This window comes from Loxodonta africana, chromosome 2 (genome assembly GCF_030014295.1).
Source record: "Loxodonta africana isolate mLoxAfr1 chromosome 2, mLoxAfr1.hap2, whole genome shotgun sequence".
Taxonomy (NCBI): Eukaryota; Metazoa; Chordata; class Mammalia; order Proboscidea; family Elephantidae; genus Loxodonta; species Loxodonta africana.
The window spans coordinates 70,737,496-70,754,571 of record NC_087343.1 but is presented as its reverse complement, the minus strand read 5'-3'; the positions used below and the strand labels follow the sequence as shown (position 1 = coordinate 70,754,571).

General features: G+C 36.0%; 1 protein-coding gene across 4 annotated transcripts in view; it reads right to left on the bottom strand.

Annotated features, from left to right (window-relative positions):
• SREK1 (splicing regulatory glutamic acid and lysine rich protein 1) overlaps positions 1 to 14,842 on the bottom strand; it is a 49,671-nt gene extending 34,829 nt beyond the window's left edge. Inside the window, exons 1-4 of one of the 4 annotated variants that reach the window (XM_064272712.1) lie at positions 14,519 to 14,575; positions 5,522 to 5,549; positions 5,416 to 5,444; positions 170 to 2,929 (exon numbers count right to left, since the gene is read on the bottom strand). Coding sequence is in view for 3 of the 4 variants with exons in the window: in XM_010588187.3 (XP_010586489.2) it covers positions 5,416 to 5,549; positions 14,519 to 14,679 (295 nt within the window). In the remaining variant the exon portion in view is untranslated. Of the gene's footprint in view, positions 1 to 169; positions 2,930 to 5,415; positions 5,550 to 8,962; positions 9,112 to 14,518 lie in introns of all 4 variants that reach the window. The other 3 variants (XM_064272707.1, XM_010588187.3, XM_064272698.1) reach the window with 3 other exon arrangements.
• Between the last annotated feature and the right edge of the window lie 2,234 nt (positions 14,843 to 17,076).

Genomic DNA, 17,076 nt, shown 5'->3' with positions numbered 1-17,076 from the left:
GATCCATATAAAGAAATAAATAAGAACTTAAGTCTTTCCTTTTTATCCTGCTCTACTAGGAAAAATAAAAGTGAGCAAAACTTCAAAGACTAACAATCTCATTAATGGAATATTATTTTAAAAATTGAATAATGTAGACAATTATTTAACACTTTGAGCTATGGGTCACCTGTACTGGAAACTTAATGTTCATGAACCAAACGATATCAAGCATGGACGCTTTCCCAGGACGGTGTTTTCGCGGTGATCGAAAGTTGTGTTACACATGACAACCGTTCGTGTTGGCTGCATCACTAATAGCACACAGAACATCAGATACAGAAAAGAAGAACATTTTTTAAAGTTTAATCCCCAGAAATGGCAAATAACCAAATTAGTCAAAAAAAAGAAAAAGAAAAAACAAATATGTGCGAATTGAAATCTGTTCCTTAATGAGTGCCCTAACCTGTTACTGAAACTAATTGTTGTGATAAAACAATTTTGATAACCCTCCAAAGAAATCCATTTAATTTTAGTAGACAGAAGGAAAACAAAAACCTACTTCTTGAATCACCTTCAATTAAAAGGAAGACTACACCCATTCAGTTAATAAAGCAGCTCATCAATAACATAAAAGATGCTTAAAAGAATCCAGTTCTGAAGAACATGTCTTGGGAAACTGCTAAAATTTTTGAGAGTAACAACAGAAGAAAAAAGTTCCCTAATCTCAGGTACCTTCTTAAAGAGTTAAATTTTAGACTTATGTATACTTATCCGAAGAGGGGTGGTTAATGCCTAAATGTCTTGTTTATAAACATTTTAACTGCTAATAACAATAACAACAGTAACACTAAAATAATCTTAGATACTTAGAAGGAAAAAAATCCCACAACCTAAAAAATGAAAAACACACTCTGAAATAGAAACATCAACTTGCCATATTTAATTACTGAATTCTAGTCAATTAATTTTGATAAGGACTACAACATTCACATATTTTTCCTGCTCATATATCTTACCCAAAAAAAAGTATTTCTTAAAAAATTGACTACAGATATTTTAGAAGAACTAATTCATAGTTATATGGTAGGTGGCTACACATTTCCATTATGAGTTCTCTAAAAGTGATTTAAAACACGGCGTACAAAACCTCGCTAAACTGTTTATAGCATACAGAGTAAATTTTTAAAAGCACCACGATGGGTTTTACTGGTAAAAATCCTATTTAAAACCACCAGATGTGCAGGGATAAACCTCTAAACAATATTATCTGAATATATCTCTAAACATGGATGGAATTCAAGACAGATTTTAAAACTTGCTTTAAATAATGGTTATGTTTTATTTATAGCAACAGAATAAAAATTTATTAGCTTTAGCAAATGTCTACTTTTTTCTGAGCTTTGCAACATCTAATTCTATAGTACTTTAATTTACTAACTACAAAAGCAAAGTTACTTTGTTATTTCAATGTAAATTCTGCACAAGCACAGATTTTAACATGCATAAACAAAAGGTAGGTAGACCTTACTAAAGACATCAAAAAATAATTTGTTTATTACTAAGGTTAGCACATGTATGTATATATACTCACATATATACTATTTATAGATATCAGAACTGATAATCCATTATAAAGAAGTGTTTTTTTTTAATGAAAAATTTGCAAAACTTGAATACATCTTGATAAATTAACTGAGGTTTTTGGGTGCAAGCCCTATGCTTAGGTAGTAACCCCAATTTACGACTAGTTCCAATCTAGTAATGCTGTAAATTTAATATTACTTGTCGATTAACAAGCAAAGCTATCCGCAGAAGAAACAAAACGGGTGTTCAACACAGGCCAAAAGTTGATTACTTAATATTACAGGTTTTCATTTATGGCTTAAATAAAGTACCAGTAGGTTGTTTGCCTCTCAGGGCTGTAATAAAGTTACTTAAATCTTTATGTCTAACTAGAAGCACAGTAATACTTTTTTCTAATTACCATTAAAGATAATTTAAAAAAGAAAAAAAATTCCATTGCTAATTTCCAAGGTAGAATTCTATCAAATTTACCTCCAATTTCCTAAACTATATTCCTCAAAGACAACTTAGAGGAAAAAACATCTCTCAATATGAAAGTACTAGTCTAAATCTCAGAATCCATTTAAAAACTAGTAGCCTCTGAAAATTTGTGTCAACAAAAAGTTTAAGCAAACAGAAAAACACATGTGCAAATAAGTTACAACTTTGCAAATATTCATTCCCCAAGTAAGCAGCTAAAAGTCTTCATAAATTAGGGAAATAAGTTCTCATCTATAATAAAAGTCTCTTTTCTCCTACCCTCTGATTATTATATGAAATTTTCTTATTTTCCTTAATGATTGTGTATTCCTAAAATTCTAAGGGGAAGGATAAAAATTAGGAGCTATTCAACTAATTTTTATGACAGACACAAACCTAGAAAAAAACTGCAATTGAGATTAAAAAGTGTTCCTAAGATTCTTACCAGTGTTTTAGTGTTTCGAGAACAAATTGTATCTGATCAGTCTATCAACACCAATTAAGACTCACACTGAGCTTTAAAACAATGTATTCTAATTTGCTGCATGAAAATTTATTTTATCTTGAGTTCTGCTAATCATCTCCCAATATAATCTGCAACACAATGTTATGAACCTTTAATGGAATATCATTTACAAAGAACTGGAAAACCAGCTCACAAGTTAAAGTGAAAGAGATTTAACAAAACAAAAACAAAAACAAAACAAAAAAAAAAGGGACAAAATAAAGAAAAAGAAATTAAAGTAAAACAATAAAAAACAGAGACAGGGCGTCCATCTTCTGCGGTTCAGACTCCGATCTCATTTCCCCAATGAAGGTTTCACTTGACGGCAGGTTTAGTGGCATGGCAAACAATGCCTAACTCAGGCAAGTGTAACAGGTCTGCCTTGGCCAGTCTAGTCATCTAATAATGCACAAATATCACATAGAGAAAACATACAAAACCAAATTAATAGTCAAAATCCATCTACCAGAAAATGTGGACATAAAGTTATGACTGATGATTATTAGGCTGACACCCCTGTTAGGTTTGACCTTATCTTTTTCTAAGTGCTAACATTTATAAAAAGAAATCTGAGATGCACGCAACAAAAAATAAAAATAAAAAAGAGGTCACATTTGGACGAGTATAACGAAAGTGTATTTTATTTTGAAATGGCATGTTTAGTTAACAATCGCTAATGCTTGGTATGTATGAAACTATTACACATCAAACATTACTTTTACAGCTTAGGATCTTTTCACATTACTGTCTGTACTAAAAAACAGCAAATTGAAAGAAACTGAGAACACTTTTCCTAAACCTTAATTCTGCAGTTTTCTCGTTTCTGTCATTAATGCTGTTTCCACAGTATCAAGAAAGGAATGCAGTCAGTGAAGTTAACAGAGAACTGCTTAGAGCAATACAGGATATTCTCTTCTTACAGAACTTAAGCCACTGCAACTCTTTCCTCTTTATTTATTTCAAACTCACACTGCTATCTTTTTTAGGACAACAATGCATTATTTCTTTGCTTGCAGTGCATAATCAGATTTTTATCAGCTCACTGTGAAATTCTTCAGGTTCCATAAATTCATCTGTCACATTTAGTTTAATTAATGAAAAATGTATATCTGAATGCTTTTCTAATACCAATTATTTTACAGGTTAGTGTTCTAAAATATATACTTACTTGTAACTAAACTGCAATAAAAATATGCTCAGATTTTTGTCCCCAAATGGTAATATTAAACAGCAATAACTGAATGTGCATTTTATTCATTACTATCAAGTAAAACAAGCAAACAAAAAATATATCTCCACATCCATAACCTTGAATGTTTATGACAAATCAGGGTCAAGGCTTCTCAGATACATACGTATGAAAAATTCTACAGGAATTCCAACAAAGCAACGCTGATAAATTCTTACTTTCAACTCAGTAGTGAGTTAACATAATACAAAATCCTGTGCTATTGGTGGTATAATTTTCTGATATAATTTCCAGTTTAAAAAACCTTCTGATTTCTTTTTCCCCATGCAGTTTACTTGATACAAAATTTCACAAGGTATGAAGAACTAAACCATTAATGAGGTCTTTTCCCACTCTGCTCTATAGTTAAGGGCTTACTTCCCCTTACAGATTAGCAGATGAGGGGGTATTTTGAAAATAATGAATTTGAATCTATTTTTATTCTCTCTACTGCCACCCCTATCCTCAGGCAAGGGAAAGAAACCTTCAATTTACCTGAAAAATCTAGAATGTCTTATTCTAGGACATCAAAAATACCAAAATTATACTCGCTGTACCTAATTTTAATGTTTTTGACATCCCAGAATTGGAATTCTGAAATAAGCATAAAACCTTGAAAGTGTAGTAAACTGTTTATTATACATTAAGTTGTTTTAAATGTTAACCTAGCCTTTAAAAAAAGATTTTAAAACATCATATATGAAACCTCATTAAATTGCTTCAGGTAAAAGTTCATGTTGTAAAAGTTACCACCATCCACTACAGAAAATGTATTTAAAATGTTTAAATTATAATAACCTAACTTAAAATCCATGTAGTACACATGAAATAGTCAGTGATCTAAATAGAAGTTAATTACACACCAGAACTGTCAAATTCAGCACAGCTTATTATATGTGAGTGACTCTATAAATAGAAGTTACTAAAAAATAAATATTAGTAATTATTAGCTCTTAAAGCAGTTTAAAGTCATAAAATTTAGCCTTGTTCCTATCTCCAACAACTATTTCCTGAATGAATGCTTTGGAAAATTGCTTTTCATGAGCCTTTCAATTACAAAAAAAGTCAGTAAAAGAAAAAAGCAAATTCTGGTTGCATAACAAATAATTATACTAAATATGAAGTAATGGTCTCACAGTAACTATTAAGGTAAATTATCTTGAGGATACTTGGAAGTATAAATTATATTTCTTATAAACATAAATAGCATCACTTAACCCCAATTTGGCAAAATGTGTACACTCTTTTTATTTATATAATATTAGTAATATATACACAAGGAAAAGTGCTTACTTTTTCTACATTAAAAATAATTTCCCTTCCCAACTTAAGTTTTTTCAATTTAAGAAAGCTTTCTTTACAACTTGCAAAAACAAAAAGCTTTCTTTTCTAACTTGCAAATACACTACAGAAAGCCAAAGCAAACTAGAGAAGCCACATAATTTATTTATTTTTAAATGTTTAGTAATAAAACCTCAAACATACCTAATAAGTTAATAACTAATATATAAAATAAAAATCCTTTCCTTCTCTAAATTTCATTCTTGCTTTAACACACACACAGACTCGTACTACTTGCCAATTTTGGGGAAAGCCAAAGGTAAGTAACAGAGAAAACAGAAACCAAAACAATAGGAAAAACATGTGAGATACTAACCTTCTGCACAAGGAACAACTATCAGAGCTCTGTCAATAAAAACCGTGTTAGTTAGATGCTGGGCCACACCAACACTTGATGGATCACGAAACTTAACATAACATACTTTGGAGGAAAAAGCAAGAGGTGCGTTGCTGCAAGATAAAAAGAAAAACAATTGGACTAAATAAGCATTTACATCGTTTTGTTGTTTTCATTTGAAATTTCTTAACATCTTTACACAATCTTGCACAAGACAAAAAATTTTTGTTGCTAATGATCATTAAGACATGAAATAGGAAAACAATGTCATTCGATGGTGATTTGTCTGCAAAGATGAAAGGCAACCTAGGCAGGCCTATAGCCTTATTTGTAAAGATTTGAAACTCAAATTAATCAGTTCTTAATTTTCATGAAATATGAAAACAGCTGATTTGACCAAAGATATTCGAGCTAATGTATCATCGCAAATAGGCAAAATCCCTTTATGAAAGCCCCAATCCTCAAGACTAAATTTTCTAACCACTTCCAACCCTGCTGAAGTGATTCCCTGGCGTTTAAATCAGTACAGATCTCCAACAATCTTAGAAACAATCTGATAATATGGATTTAAAATCAAAGCCTTTTGCATATACCAGACAGCTTCAGGCGAGGCTGCAGTGTAATTTTCCAGTCAAATGATTTTACAAACAAAATTCTGCCATATTTTACATGCAAAAGAGCATAGGCTCTTAATAGTCCTATTTGATTCAATCTAAGCAGGCCCATAGCAAAAAGGAATCAGACACGGCACAGATGAAAGCAACTTACATTAGTATGAATCCATCCTGAGGATCCCAAAATATACTATCCTCATGGACCTACTCATCTTTTTGTCAACCTGTCCATAATTATTTTCTGTGAAAGTCTTTTAACTGTCTTTAACAAGGAAAAAAAAAAAAAAAGACCGAACCTAAAATATGTACCTAATCTATAACAAAAGGAAACCCTGGTGGTGGTGCAGTGGTTAAGAGTTTGGCTGTTATACCAAAAGGTCAGCAGTTCGAATCCACCAGGCGTGCCTTGGAAACCCTATGGGGGCAGTTCTACCCTGTCCTATAGGGTCGCTTTGAGTTGGAATGGAAACAGGTTTGCCTTTCTATAACATAAATGTACAATCCTTTAAAACATTATGCTTCTTTGCATTGAAAAATATTATATATGACCGTGCAATAAGTTAAAAGTTTACGAAACGGAGGAAAAGGAAGTTGAACAGTCCCAGAACAAATTATTCAAGGCAAAGAAGAAATTTAAAGTCTAATAATCTAACTTCAAATCTCATGTAACCTTAATCATTTAATTGATCAAGACTTTTAAAACCATTTCAATGTACTATTTAATTAATTCTACAAACATTAGTCATGTTTTAAATTTAAACGTCTTTCCCAGTAACTCCACAGCATACAGTAACATATCCATCTTTAAACGATGAGGGATAACCACTTTAACAGTGATCAAATATACAAATTTATAATATTAACCAAACATTGTTAAAAAAAAAAAACAAAAAATGTATTTATATTTAGAGCTTGAAACTAGTTATATTATTAATACATCTAGTAAGGCTAAATAAAGTTGCAAAAAAATAAAACTCTACCTCTTTTCTACCCAACCCAATTCACTTCTGCCTAAAGACACCCAATTCAAGTCTCACCCCAGCCCTCACCAACAATCCCCCCTTACTCAACATCTAAATCGAAGCACTTTATGTACTGTCACTCAGGTAAATACATCCACATCCAGCTTTAACTCACCATCTTTACATTACCAATCTGCAGTTTAGGATTCTCCTGAGCTCCAAGCTCCCATATCCAAGTGTCTGCTAAAATATTACACCTCGATTGTCACGGGAGCCCAACCCTTAACTTATTAAGTCAAAAATAAAATTCACCATCTTCCTTCCTTACCAATCCTGCCCTTTGTCCTATACTTCAAATTTCAGTTAAAGACACCATCAAACTACCCAAAAGTCTGAAACCTGGGAGTCACTAGTTGTGATGGTCACTAATGCTATTCACCAAATATTTCCAAGTCTCCTGGGAACGTAGTGAAATCCCATTTCCCTGTTCCTTCAAGTTAGGTGTGGCCATGTAACTTGCTTTTACCAAGTAAATATGAGCAGACCTGAAATGCATCATTATTGGGCAGTAGCTTTAAGAGCCACTGCTTGGCTCTCTCCCTTTGCCACAGTGACCAGTAATGTTCAATATCAAAGTTTATCCCACAGTGAGTGACCACAATAAATAAGAGTCCCCCACTCCCTCCAATTTGTACTAGACAGGTAGTACAAGAAGAAACAATCTGTTATTCTGTCAGAATACCAAGAATTGGGAGCTGTTTGTTTCTAGAGCAAAACCCTGCCCATTCTGACTGATATATTATCCTTGACCTTTCTCTCTTCCTCACCTAACTTGTCATGAAATCCCATTGAAACTACTTCCCAAATATCTGTCACATTAATTCTTTCATAATTCCCATTATCAATGCCTTAATTCTGGCTCTCATCATTTCTCACCTGGATTACTACAATGGCTCTAAACCAATCAGTCCTCTATCTCAATACCTTATTAACAGTCTTTTACAAAGCTGCCAGGGTAATCTTCTAAACCCTAAATTTCATCATGTCACTCTTCTGCTTAAATTTCCTCAAAGGCACCTCTGTTCCAGCCTCATCAACTATATGCAAACAAAAATCCAGGCATACAAATACTTGTGGTTCCCAGAACACATCCTGCACATCTGGGTCTTTGTACACATTGTTCCATATGGCTATGATGCCCTCTCTAACTCACTCCCTTTTGGAACAGTAACTCCTCCTTTATTTAAAGGCTAAAGTTTCCAAGTCCTCTGGAAAGCCATCTCAATATACCAAAGTTGATTAGGTGCCCTTCCTACATGTGCTACCAAGACATTCTGTATAGATTCACACAGGCCTTATTACAGTTTACTCATGTGAAACCCCACAAGTGATTAGACACTGGGCAGAAAGATCCATTTCACTGGCTGACTCCCCCCTCCCCAAACAAAAACAGGTGCCAAAAGATAAATTCCAACTCATGGCGACTCCACGTGTGTCAGAGTAGAACTGTGCTCCATAAGGTTTTCAATGGAAAATTTTTTCTAGGAAGTAGATCACCAGGCCTTTCTACAAGGTGACTCTAATCCAAACCAAACTCATTCCCATCAAGTCAATTCTGACTCATAGCAACCCTACAGGACAGAGTACAACTGCCCCATAGGGTTTCTAAGGAGTGCCTGGTGGATTGGAACTGCCAACCTTTTGGTTAGCAGCCGAACTCTTAACCACTGTGACTCAAATCTCCAACTTTTTGGTAAAATTTGACTGTCCAAGCTTCAACAAGTGAGCGTGGAACAGATTCTCTCTCCTAGGCTGGGAAGTAGTCACTTAAGAGTCAGAACTTGGGCCAGATGCCAGATAAGGGGGTAAAGAGTAAATCTACAGAGAAACAGAGGAGATACACAGAAAAAAACTGGGCTGAAAACAAGGCCTCTGAGAGAAATTAATCACCTTGGTTGCAGGTGCCTTTCTAGTTCCCAGTCCCAGTTCCCATGAGGCGTGCGTGTACTACAGTCTTTATCCTTCAATGTAGGGAAATTTCTGTCTTTCCAATAAATCATGTCTTTTCTTGAGCTAGAATGAATAGCACTGTTTCTGTCCTTTGCACCAAAAAAAAAAAAAATTCTATCATTACAATGAGCCACTAAAGCCCTAGCAATTACAATAGAAATACTCTCTTTTAGCTCTGAAATCCCCAAGAGTCTGACAAGCCACTACTAAGGCTGCATTTCCTAAATTGACAAATGCCTTTGTGAAAGAATGGAAACTTTGATACTCACTGTTGAAAACTAAAAACATAATTCCAAAAGCCTCTGGTTGAAACTCACTTCATTTCAAATTTAAAACATTCACAGGAATAGGAAATCTGAGCCTGGTTTGTAAATCAACTACATGTTAAGACATGCCATGCCACCAAGATTTGAGAACTGGCTGAAAAATACTGTTCTGCTCTAAACAGCATTATCATGGGAGTGTTGATACTAGGCATGGCTACACCATTCTATGTTTTAAGCAATTTTCTTATCTTTGTTTCCCAGTTTCCCTCCTAAACATATCGACTTACAATTGCTTTATAAAAATGCAAACATTTGAACTTTTCAGGAGAGGAACTAACACTCCTTCAGATTGAACCTATTATAGACTAAAATATGATAAAGTGGCAAACCTAAATACACGATAAACATCTCAGCAAACAACTATGTATTTATTTCAAAATGAATATTTCCAAATTTAACACTGAGATTTTTCTCTTAAGTATGTCTAAACCATTAAATAGATATACTTTTTAAAAATTAAATGGAATTATCACTTTAAAATGTAATTCTTACCTACAGTTTTAATTTTTAAAGGCGGGGTACATATTTCATTTGGTCTAATTACATGGCTCTACAGAAAATAGCAATACCAAAATAGCAACACCAAAACACAGCAGATTTTACTTTGACCTCATTTGCTGAATCAACTTTTGTTTTGTTTGTTTAAATATACACTCTCATAAAACTTTTTTTAAAAGAAAAAATCAGAATTTCATAGAAAAAAAAAAAAGGTGTTAAATGCAGAAATCGCAGAACCAACTTTCTGAGCAACACTTAAATTTCCTGGACCCTAACTGGTTATTTCGTTTTTTCATTAAACATGGTGATGGTACTGTACAATCTTTTTAAAAAGCAACTTGGTAGTATGTCCAAGACTTTTTACTGTACTAATATACACGCTTTAAGAATCTATTAAAAAGGATATAATCAAAAGCATGGGAAAAAAACATAGTTTTATGTACGAAGATATTAATCGACACATTATTTATAACAGGGTTTCTCAGTGAGGGTCGCTCCAGTGGTACTCGGGATAGCACAATTCTTCCTTGTGTAAGACTTACTATGAATAGCTGACCTAACCTACCAAATGCCAGTTGGCCCTCCAACCATTATTGAGAACCATTTCCAAATGCTTGTAGGTAAAATCCACTGATTTATAAAACACCCCCCCAAAAACAACACAAAATATCTAACAGCAGAATTTCAAAAACATACGACATGCTTAAGAAGTACCGGTCTTTAAATATTACTACAAATAAAATACAATATGAAAAATGCTCATTACAGGTTAGGTGAAAAACGTTTACAATCATGGTGTATGAATCTTACAATTACACTATATTAAAATAAACACAAATGAAAAAGACTGGAGGGAAACCCATGGAAATCAGAAGAGATTTTGGTAGGGTGGTAGGATCACAGGTGGTATGCTTCTTTGTCTCTATTTTTCATAAAGTGGCTATGTTGATTATATTAATTTTTAACTAAATAAATTTAAATACTAAGCAATTGACCAATTTTACCTTTCTTAGTCCTTCTGGAGACCAAAGAAGTGAAGAAAACCAACAAACAAAAAAAACAAAACAGCAAAATCAATGGCGCCCTTTATGCGTTAGTGACTTGAAAAGGGACATAGGCGAACTTCTAGGGTTCAGATAATATTGATCTGAGTGCTGTTTACATGAGTGGGTTCGCTCTGTAAAAGGTCATCAAGCCTGTACACTTATCTGTGCATGTTTCTGTATGCACGTTGTGCCTCAATGAAAATTTTACTTAAAAAAATTTTTTCTTCTGTAAAAAGATTTTCAAGAGCTATGAGATTCAGTTTTTCAGCAAAACTTAAAATAATTCTGGATACTTAGCATCTGCCAGTACCAAAAAGGCTGACAAATTACAAATGAGAATCCTTAATGTTTACAATGAATGTTTACTAGAATTCTTAATACCTAAAAACTAAAATGTAATTGAATCACTGCCCCAAACCAAAAGAATTAAATTTAAAATTTGAATTTTCACATTACCAACTGAAAGCTTAAAATTTTAATAAGAAACATTTTTCACATTATAATGAGATATATTTCCAAATTTAAAACAAAGGGATTTCTAATCAACATGTGAAATTATTCACAAAACACTGTTTATGTGAAAGTTGAAAACAATTATCTGTATCCTCAATACAACTACTACTATTGCATTTTCATCCACTTCAGCCCAAATTTGCAAACACATCTTCCATTTAAGAACCAGCTTCATCACAAAGCAGAAAGCTTGTTGATAGAGCATGTCAGTATTGCTGAAAAACAAGGATAAAATTCCAGTATTGCCCTTGTGGAAAAGCTGGTTAAGGATTTTGCACGGCCAAATGTTATATTTATATCACAATTTTGCTATTCCTATTGCATTTGTGACACACTAGAGTTTAGCAAACCATATGCTTAAGAGGCTTTTTTTTTCTCATTGACTTTTAAACTCCAAGTGATAACACTTGATTTCAAAACATAGCCCATTACTAAGTGTCAATTAATAACTGGCAGCAATAATGCCCCCAAACCCAGGTTTCAACCATGTAAGTGGTATTATGCTGGCCATGAAGAAAACACTGTGATATATTTCCTCTACCTCTGACATACCTTACGATACCTTACTACAACCTTTAAAAGAAGGTTAATTTACAAAGCTTCATGTACAAAATATCTTGCTGATTTCAATTCCTGCAGGATACAGCCCTCCTCCAAATACTTCTCAATTATTAAAAAAAAGTCCTAAGTGCTTAAAGAGATGGCTGAACGCATTTTTGAAGGTTAATTAGACAGCCAAAGCTTTATATGCCACAGTTAACCAATTGGGATGTATGCAGTATTGTTGACAAAAATATATTACCTGAATCTAATCATGAAGAATTTAGATAAACCCATATTATGTGTCATTACCAAAAAATGAACAAACAGAAGAAATGTCAAGGTCAAGAAAGACCAAAAAGGTACAGGGAGCTATTCTACATTAAAGAAGATAACTAAATGCAACGTGTGATCTCTGATTATATTCTGGTTCAAAAATCAAAAGAAAAAACGTTCTTAGAATAACTGGAAAATTTGAATATGAACACGTACTGTTTTTTTCAATGTTAAACTTCTTGCGTACGGTAATACTACTGTGGTTATGTAGAGAATTTTCCTGTTCTTAAGAGATACCTGCTTAAGTGTCTGGGGATTAAGAGTCATAACGTCTCCAGTACAACCAGATGGCGCCTGGTCGACCAGGATCAAAACAGGCGGTCCCCGACAGAGCTGGAGAAAGACATAGAACAAAATTCTAACCCAGAAAAAAAAAAAATTTGACCAGACTTACTGGTCTGGCAGAGACTGGAAAAACCCTGAGACTATGGCCCCAAGGCTTCCTTTTAACTCAGTACTGAAGTCACTCCTGAGGTTCACCCACCAGCCAAAGATTAGACAAGCCCATAAAACAAAGAGAGAGTAAATGGGCACACCAGCCCAGGGGCAAGGATGAGAGGGCAGGATGGGATAGGAAAGCTAGTAACAGGGAACCCAAGGTCGAGAAGGGGAGAGTGTTGACATGTCATGGGAGTGGCAACTAATGTCACAAAACAATACATGTTGTTTAATGAGAAACTAATTTGCTCTGCAAACGATCTGAAATACAAAAAACAAAAAAAGTCAATGTCTGGTACTACTTTCAAAAAGATGAGCGAGTGTATACAAACAGAGAAAGCAAGCAACGGATGAAAATCAGAGAAAGAAATATTAGTATTAAAAGTGTTATTCTTCTGTACATTTGAAGTATTTCAAAACAAAAAATTGAGGAGAAAAACTTAAAAACTCGAACATCAACTTTTAGCAATATCTATGCAGTACCAAGAAAACCCTGGTGGCAGTGGGTTTGGTTTTTGATGCAGTACCAAAACCAAAAACCCACTGCCATCAAGTCGATTTCCACTGATAACGACCCTATTAAAATAAAAAATTAAAAAAAAACCAAACCCGCAGCCGTCGAGTCTATTCCGACTCATAACGACCCTATAATACAGAGTAAAACTGACCACATAGGGTTTCCAAGGCTGTAAATCTTCAAGAAAGCAACCTGCCACACCTTTCTCCCGCAGAGGGGCTGGTGGATTCGAACCGCGGACCTTTCGGTTAGCAGCCCAAGGCTTACCGATAGAATATTAAGGAAAAACAGGTCTGGAACCTAAAATACGTTAACTATAAAATAAACCAAAACAAATGTAAATTTTAAAAAAAGAAACAACTTAGCAGCTACTACCTCTTAAGGAATTTTAACTTAAATGAACAAAATATGGAGAATTTTGAGATTCTACGCTCTACCTTTAAAAAAAGTTTATGCATGCAGTTATGTGAAAAACTCGCAAATCCCTTACAAGTTTTAGGAGTAGGTAATATTGTACAAGGGAAATCAAAATACTGTACACTAATTGCGAGGTGGCTGCGGCCTGTGAATGCCAGCCGAAATCCGGACTTTAAAAAGTATACAGCAGAGATGATCGTGCACTGACTAATAACTTTTTCTGAAAAGCTTGAGGCAGTGTGACCTTACAGGAGGAAAATTTAATCTGTTGCCAAAAGGGCGACTAGACGTTATCTTTAAGAACAAGCATGGGATCGGATAAACCAAAAAGATGCTAAGTGTCTGACCACCTCCATGGGAAATAAAATATAGCCCTAATTCATCTCGTCATCAACGGCAGGCTTTCTAGTCAGCGACAACGGCCTGATACTAATGCCCTAAGAATTAGACAGTTACTCAGACGCAGTCCCCGCGATTTTCACATTGCACAGACGTTATCAGGCGTTCGCCATGAGGACTATTTTAGGCCCACCTGCGGCCATCTTAAGTTCGGGAAAAAAAAAAAAAGCATGAACCAGAAGACAGGGCAGCGACCACGACAAGTACCACAGGCACGAAAAAGACAACCTCTCTAAATCCTTTGTAAGGGCTCCGTGCAGAGGTTAGCCCCCAAAATCCGACTAACGAGGGGAGCAGGACCTCGGGGCGCCAGACCACAGTGCCCTAATCAAATATGGGCACTAAGGTAAGCCCAGCGGTCACGTGTCGAGCACCGCGCGCCCCCGTCCGCGCTCTCCTCCAAGGCTCGGATCCTGAGGTCTCTATGGCGCCTGCGCCCATCCCCCAGCCGAGCTAAAGCACTTACTCCGGGGGGTAAAGTCGCAGCTCCTCGATTTCTCCTAGGAAGGAAAAAAGCGTCCGCATCTGCTCGCTGGTCACCGCCGACGACAGATTCGTCACCTGAATCACCGCCGTAGGGGTGAGGCCGAAGCCCAAGCCCAAACCGAAGCCGCCTCCGCTGTTCATCCCGATCCCGCTGTCGCTGCCTTCCCGCTCCCCAACGTCTACGACGCGTCAGCGACGGAGCCGGGAAAGCGAAGAACGTGCGGCCGCGAGCGCGCTCCCGCTGGCGAATTCACAGCGCCGGGCAGGTCTAGCCACCCTTTCACAACTCCCCTGCTCCCCGGGGCCGCTCGCGCCAGCCGGAAGCGTCTCCCCGGCAACCCGCCGGGTCCAGCGCGGCTTGGGGCTCGGGTTCCAGGATCACTCGGGCTGTAGGACTTCCCCCTACCTTCCTTCCCAGTTTTTTTTTGTTAATCGATTTCCTGCCCCTAAAAAAATTCCTGCCCCTAGCACTCATCAAATTCTTTTGCTACTATCAACAGACCGACCCAGTTCTTTCTAGTCTTTACTGTCAGTGGGACTGGGAAACGTAGCCGCCTGCTGGTGTGTAAAGGAGGAATGACTTTCCAGCATCACAGATAAATTCTGGACCAAACGATGTTGTGGTTGGGTGCTATCAAATGTATTAGGACTCATAGTAACCTCATGTGACAGAGTAGATCTGCCCCAGAGTAGAACTTGGCCATAAGCCTTAGGGGAGGGGGTAAAGCCCTGGGGTGCAGTGATGAAGGGCTCAGCTGCTAGCCCAAAGGCAGGGCTTCCAACTGGTTGGTTCGAGTTCGAACCCCTGTTGAAAATTCACATTTCCACCCCAGATACACTGAATCAAAATCTACATTTTAACAAAAACCTCAGGTGATTATTCTGTATAATAATTTTGACAACCACTGCTATACTAGTGAGTCTCAGAATTGGTCCCTAACCAGCAATGTGAGCATCTCTTGGAAACTTGTTAGAGATGCAAATTCTCAGCAGGGGTTCGAACCGGAATTAATCGGTTCCAAGACCTGCGAAAATGTTGGCCAGCCAGCCACCCTAAATATGTACAGCCTTGGAAACCTCATGGGGGAAGTTCTACTGTGTCTTATAGGGTTGCTTTGAGGTAGGATTGACTCTCCAGCAATGGAGAGTCATAAATGAAGTACATCACCAGGTCTTTTTCCCATGGAGCCACTGGGTGTGTTTGAACTGCCAACCTGTCAGCCCAGCGCTTAACAACCAGGCCTGCAAGTCATTATTATATATAGGCAGCTTCCCCACCCCCAACTACTTAAAAAACTGACCAGGGTTTTAATTGTGAAAAAAAACTTGGAAGTTTTTACAAAAGTGTAAATTCAGATTGAATTAAGGAAGGAAACATTGATATGAAGGCTATGTGGTTGTTTTTTATAACTTGTAATTTATTTGCTCATTCCACAGGTATTAATGTTTATTGAATTTTATGTACCAGACACTGTTAGACAAGGGCACATAAAAGATAGTTATATACAGTCCACATAGAATTTGCAACCGGATAAGAAACAAGCAACAGTGGTATGTGAGACTATAGAGCTGCTGTTCTCAAAGTGAGGTCTGCAGAACTCTGGGGGTCCTCAAAACCCTTTCAGGGAGACTGCAAGGTCAAAATGATTTTCATAATAACATTAAGACTGTATAAGTATTTTTAAATTTGTTGGCATTTGAATTGATGGTGTAAAAACAATGGTAGGTAAAACTGCTGGCACTATAGCAGGAATCACTACTAGTCATTGTATTTTGTATTCCCCACCATGCACTCACAGTATAAAAAATGTAAAATGTTTTAAATAAGCTAGTCTCACTCAGGAAACCCTGGTGGCATAGTGGTTAAGAGCTACAGCCGCCAACCACAAGGTCAGCAGTTCAAATCCACCAGGTGCTCCTTGGAAACTCTCGGGGGCAGTTCTACTCTGTACTATAGGGTCACTATGAGTTGGAATAGACTTGATGGCAATGGGTTTGGTTTTTTTTTTGTTTTGTTTTAGTCTCACAATGTCCTTGAGAAAGGAGTAAAAGTTATTAATTTTATTAAATTTTCATTTTAGCATACTCCTCTTCTTAATATTTGGGACAAAATGGAAAGTACTTCTGTTGCATGTCCAGGTGGGATGATTGTCTTCAGAAAAAGCAATTATGCAGTTGTTTTTTTAAAATTGTGTCTGCCACCTTGAGCTTGACAACTTTCTAATACTTAAAGACTTTGCTGAAATTACTGATGATACTAACAAATGTAAGGTTTTTGACATTGTATAACGGAATGTGTGAACATCCAGAAAATCTCCACAGATCAATGAGCAACTATTTTCCAAATGGCCAAATGCATAGTGTTACAAAATCTAAAAGATTCATTCAAAATACAAGATAGACCAATGGATTTTAATGTGGCAGAATATGAAAAGTTCATTGATATGGTTTCAGATTCCACGTTGCAAGTACACTCTAAAATATGACTACTTGTCAAGTTTGGTGTAGTATCAAAGAAGAATATCTAGAATTATCTGG